The 4,963-nt window shown below is 54.0% G+C and overlaps 1 protein-coding gene across 2 annotated transcripts; it reads right to left on the bottom strand.

Annotated features, from left to right (window-relative positions):
• Nucleotides 1–336: 336 nt before the first annotated feature.
• LOC122387824 (COX assembly mitochondrial protein homolog) lies at nucleotides 337–1,793 on the bottom strand. 2 transcript variants are annotated; one of them, XM_043378358.1, is made up of 2 exons: nucleotides 1,626–1,793; nucleotides 337–924 (listed from the first exon to the last, which is right to left on the bottom strand). In XM_043378358.1, the coding sequence occupies exon 2, from the start codon at nucleotides 922–924 to the stop codon at nucleotides 532–534; it is 393 nt and encodes a 130-aa protein (XP_043234293.1). In that variant the 5' UTR covers nucleotides 1,626–1,793; the 3' UTR covers nucleotides 337–531. The 2 variants fall into 2 exon arrangements, with proteins under 2 accessions (XP_043234293.1, XP_043234294.1); XM_043378359.1 differs by lacking the exon at nucleotides 1,626–1,793 and adding an exon at nucleotides 1,370–1,510.
• Between the last annotated feature and the right edge of the window lie 3,170 nt (nucleotides 1,794–4,963).

Below are 4,963 nucleotides of genomic sequence, written 5' to 3'. Positions count from 1 at the left end.
GATGGTATCTTAGGACGCAGATGTGTGCCGAAAGTCAAGAGTTCTGCCTGAAGCACCTCTTCCAGGCTCAGTATGTTGTCACTTCCTTCGGAGATCGGCCTGAATTGGCAGGTCGTTTCCGTCTCGATCTCCTCTCAGCTTCGTAGCCTGCCTACCTAACTGCTTCTTCAACGGCTTACTCAGGACTAACCCAAGCAGTGCATGCGTGCTAACAATGAACAGAAACGTCTGATTCCTTTGATTGACCAACAGGTCGCGCTAATGATGCACTTACCCAGTCCGCTCCACCTCCCCCGAACACCAACCGTACTCTGAGGCATATCTGGAAAGCTGAACTATTCACAACTCAGTATATTAACAAATAAGTCCATTGCATGAACATCCTCTCACGACTCACAGGGGCTGAAAATTGCCCAATCCAGTCAGTCACAAAGGTATCGCATCAACCACTGATCACTCTAACAGTTCGGCCCGCCTCTCAGCATGAATAATCCACAGTGCGGCCTGCCCGCCCTCCCTGGTCCCGCACGCTCAGAACATGTCCGAGCCCTTGCGGCGCAGCTTGGCCTTGAGTCCGGTGGCGCGGTAGGCGGAGCGCTCGTCCAGGTAGATGTCGGTGCACTCCTGTCGGAACGCCGGGTCCTCGTACCAGCGCGTCAGACACGAGCGTAGTGCCTCGTTCTCCTTCCGACACTTGTACACCATGGTGAGGCCGTTCTCGTTACAGCAGCGACTGAATGTGTCGGCCTCCTCAACACACTTTGAGCTGCGCGCCAGGTCGCGCATGATCTTTGGGATGAGCACCTCGACCTCGACGCGGCGCAGCGAGCGGTCGTCGGGGTCGCCGAGCCCGTGCGGTCCACCGGCCATGCGCGGCGGCAGCACGGTGGCCGCGGTGCCCTGAGCGGCCTCGGCCTCTGCCATCTGCCGGAGAAGGGAGGCGCGGGGCTGGGCTAGGTGCTCGGGAGCCATATGGTGACTAATGTATGAATTAATTCATATGGGACACAAGCACATTGACTGGGGGCCCAAAAGCAGATTGAGGGGAACAAGGTTATGCAATTGAGTCTCTGCAGGGCTTTCACTAGACATACCTACGCAATACCATTAGTGTGTTTTAACATTTTGGCTCTTTGTAGCATACACAATTATGTAATTCATATTGTGGAAAATGTGGCCTTCCACACTTTTCATATACAACTGCTGATGCATGGATTGGAACAGCACCAAAGTCAGTCTGGAATTTGAAAAGTCAAAATCAAAAGGGCCAACTAGAAACCTCTTCTTTAGCTTTGGCAGGTAGCAAATAGCAATGTAGCAACTGGCACAATAACTGTATAAATGTTTTACCCTCATATCAAATATTTACATTAAAATCTTTATTTCCAGTGCTTCGTGATGATGGGACATTCCATTGAAAATATGACCAATGCCAGTTTATTGTACATAGACTACCCAAAAATTATTAAAGTCTAGATACATGAAAGCCTGCCTTAGATGATACAGAACTATTCAATGTCAAATAGCATTACAATATCGAGCTGGAAGTTGGAACACTAAAAACCTCAGAATCCCTCACATCCTCTGACCATACAAACTGAAACAACTGTAAGATGTTCACTCACCTTTCAACCGGAAAGTCTTGAATTTGAAGTAAGTTTCACTTTTTTCGATTCCAATATCCAAATAGTTAAGGTCAAACCAAATACAGGGGTCAAGCAAAGGCCGTAGGTTATACCAAAACGGTATGATTTCAATCTGATACACGCCACATCGTATCGTAATAAAGAAAAGGTAATCAAAAAGTTGTGATTGTGAACGTCATATGTACGCCATATATGCATCAGAGCAAAGCTGCCATATGATGTAGTGCGGGCATATTTACCAATAGTATGGTAAAGGAATTTTCAGAAACCTTTTAATTATAATCGGATCGATCAGATAACAGACGCGTTTACATAGGGTTTGTTGCAAGCTTATATCTCCGTCCGTGATGTTGCAAAAGATGCCAATGGTGCTGAACAATTTACAAAATGATCCCCTCTAAATATTTGAAGACCACTGTATCGAAATTATCGCCAAATTAACGAGTTAGAGCCTCGTCAAATATGCTATGTAAACCGGGTTAACGTCGCTTCGGATCGGCTTCCAGACAGAACTGAAAAGTGAGTGGAAGAGTTTGATAACAAGGAGACGAATCGGCAAAAGAAAAAAAGGCAAAAGTCATGGGTTTTCTCGGCGACAATTTCTGCCTGGCTGTCGCGGTTTGACTTTCCGCTATTAAGCTTTGCAATTATATCCGTTGACTTTTTGCAATTTAATTGTCTCTTTCGTCTGACTTGTTAGCTATTTCACAACGTAGGCCTCGGCATTTTCCTCTCTACCGTCACGGACTGATTTTTTTTTCGGGACTCCGTGCCCCTGAACGTTTCTTATGTATATTTATTTCCCAACATTTCTATTCTCCGGGCTGGGTAAGGAATCGTTTTAACCGGTCTTCGTTCGCCTTTAATCCGCCAGGTATGATGGAATGATTGTTTCGGACTACTCATGTCACTTTCTCGTCGGCCTTGTTAGCACTCGTCTCACGGGTACCTACGGTCTCTCTGCCGCTCTTCGCCCGTCGTCCTGCGCCGTTCACTCGGTGCCGGTGCTCGGCGTCGGTGGGAGCGCGTACCGTCCTCCGGCGACCGGGCTGACCTGCTGCAGGATGACGCCGTACGTCACCAGGGCGGCCACCAGCGACAGCAGCGTGCCGCAGTTGACGTAGAACAGGCCGGCCGCGCTGACGTCGGCCTCGGCCGTCTGCACCTGCAGCGTGGCCTGCACCGTCTCCAGCTGCGTCTCCAGCCGCGTCTCCCGGTCAGCCTCGGACCGAGGTTTCTGTTGCAGGGCGGAGGGGCTTCCTCCGACAGCCGGCGGCAGACCGAGGAGCGTCAGCGGCCGCCGCGCCGCCGTGGTCACCCGCTGGCCGGCCAGACACAGCGAGCTGACATTCAGTAGGCCGATAGCCAGCTGCGAAATGGTGACGGGCACGCGTCGCTCCACGGGTAGGTAGGAATATTCCGGCAGGACAACGCCAACGGCCAACCCGAAACTGAAGAGCGTCAGCATCAGCAGCTGGGTGCCGAAGGCCTCGTTGAAGAGGCTGAGCAGGCGCGCGGTGGCGGCGTGACGGTGCCGTAGGAGCTGGATCCTGGCCAGGGCGGTGCTGTCGGCGGCTTTGACGGTCTGGTGAGGCGGCGGGCTGGAGGCGTTGCGAGGGTTCGCTGGCCGTTTTCTACAGCAGCGGAGGCAGTTGGCGGAGTCCTCGAAGGGAGTTTCAGGTGATAGCTGCTCCCGAGGGTCGGGAGAGACCGGTCTGGTGACGGTCAGACCGTCTCCGTCTAAGAACAGGGCCACGTCCGGAGTGAGGCAGTGCGAGTACTCGGTGTACTCGTACACTGAGCCCCGTCGGCTCTGGGCCGTCTGAGCTCCTCCGCGGAGAACTTGTTGACGAGAGGTCGGCCACAGCTGGGCGTCGGTCTCGGCGGGCTTCTCCAGCAGCCGGCTGACCTCCTGGAACCGGTCCCCGATCTCCAGCAGGGCGCTCAGCATCTGCCACAGCACCAGCACGCGCAGCAGCTGGCCGTAGATGCCCGCTGAGATCAGCGCCCCCAGCCTCCAGGCCTCCATGCGGGGCACACACCACAGCAGGACGCCGGCGTCCAGCACCACAACCCCCGCCATCAGGACGACCGACCAGCGCCGCTCCGTGACACCGCTGGAGCTGCCGCGGAGGTCGGCGCAGGCACGCAGCAGCTCGGCGATCGCCCCCGCCTTCATCCGCTGCGCCACGAACAGTAGAAGCAACGGCACCACCACTGCTGACAGATTGAACACCACTGAGAACGGACTGTCGATGCCCTTGAGCTCGCCGACTCCTTCCGTCATGATGACGTACACGCTGACGACCGGCATGGCGATCATGAGCAGCACGGGCAGCAGGGCGGCGACGCTGGGCCAGCTGAGGGGCCGGTACCGGATCGGGCCACCGCCGAGCAGCCCGCTCACGGGCAGCGTGCCCAGAACCACCGACAGCACCTGGGATAGTGGAGCTCTCATGGTGCGACCGGCCAGCGACAGGCTCTGGTAGCTGCAGTGATAGCAGCGACGGCAGACTCACGCCAGTAGAACGGACGGAGTGGCGGCAGCTTGACCTTTCACGGCTAAAGAGGAGGAGTCACAAGACTCTGCTTCAGAGCTACACAGCTTGGCACTGTAGATGAAGAGAAGTATAATTTGTAATCCGGAGTCGTTTCACACCGGGCACGAATTCACAAGACGAAGGTTGCGTGAAATCTTTTCCTCCCAATAGACGAGACAATACGGCAGACTTTAACTTCTGTGTCGTTCCGTCCCTCGGCTCTTCGCGCTGTGCTCTAAGCTGTTCTTGCAGCACCGGAATCACTTGGGACCAGCGGCGTGTGCGGCCACTCGCGTCGCTCTCGGGTCTCTGGTCCGTATCCGAGCACGGCCAGACGTGCGCATAGGCTGCGGCGACTCCCTTGATTGGATGGGGACGGTGCCCGGGACAAATTGACTCACCGAACGACTGGCAAACGGACTGTGTAATGTCCGTGTAGTCAGCACTGTGGGGCATGGTGTTATTGGAATTGGTTGCATTGATATTAACCCGCGCCCCGTAGGGGGGGGGCGAAACGCCCCCCCCCCCCATCTGTCCTTTTCCGTGGATATCGCCTAAACGACTGAAGATATCGTCACCAAACTTTCAGGACCTCTCCATGCATCAATTTTACACATTGTGACAAAAAAAAAATACAGATGCTACGTTAGCTTGTCACAAATGACGTCAGAATGACGTCATGTTCTGCCATTTTCGACAAAAAAATAAATGTTTTGCGGAAAGAGCTGTCAGGCCTACAACTTTGAAAGTACAGAAAAATGTGTTACATAAAAGCTA

Source organism: Amphibalanus amphitrite, unplaced genomic scaffold (assembly GCF_019059575.1).
Source record: "Amphibalanus amphitrite isolate SeventyFive unplaced genomic scaffold, NRLGWU_Aamphi_draft 000299F_arrow, whole genome shotgun sequence".
Taxonomy (NCBI): Eukaryota; Metazoa; Arthropoda; class Thecostraca; order Balanomorpha; family Balanidae; genus Amphibalanus; species Amphibalanus amphitrite.
This window is presented reverse-complemented; position numbering and strand designations above follow the sequence as displayed.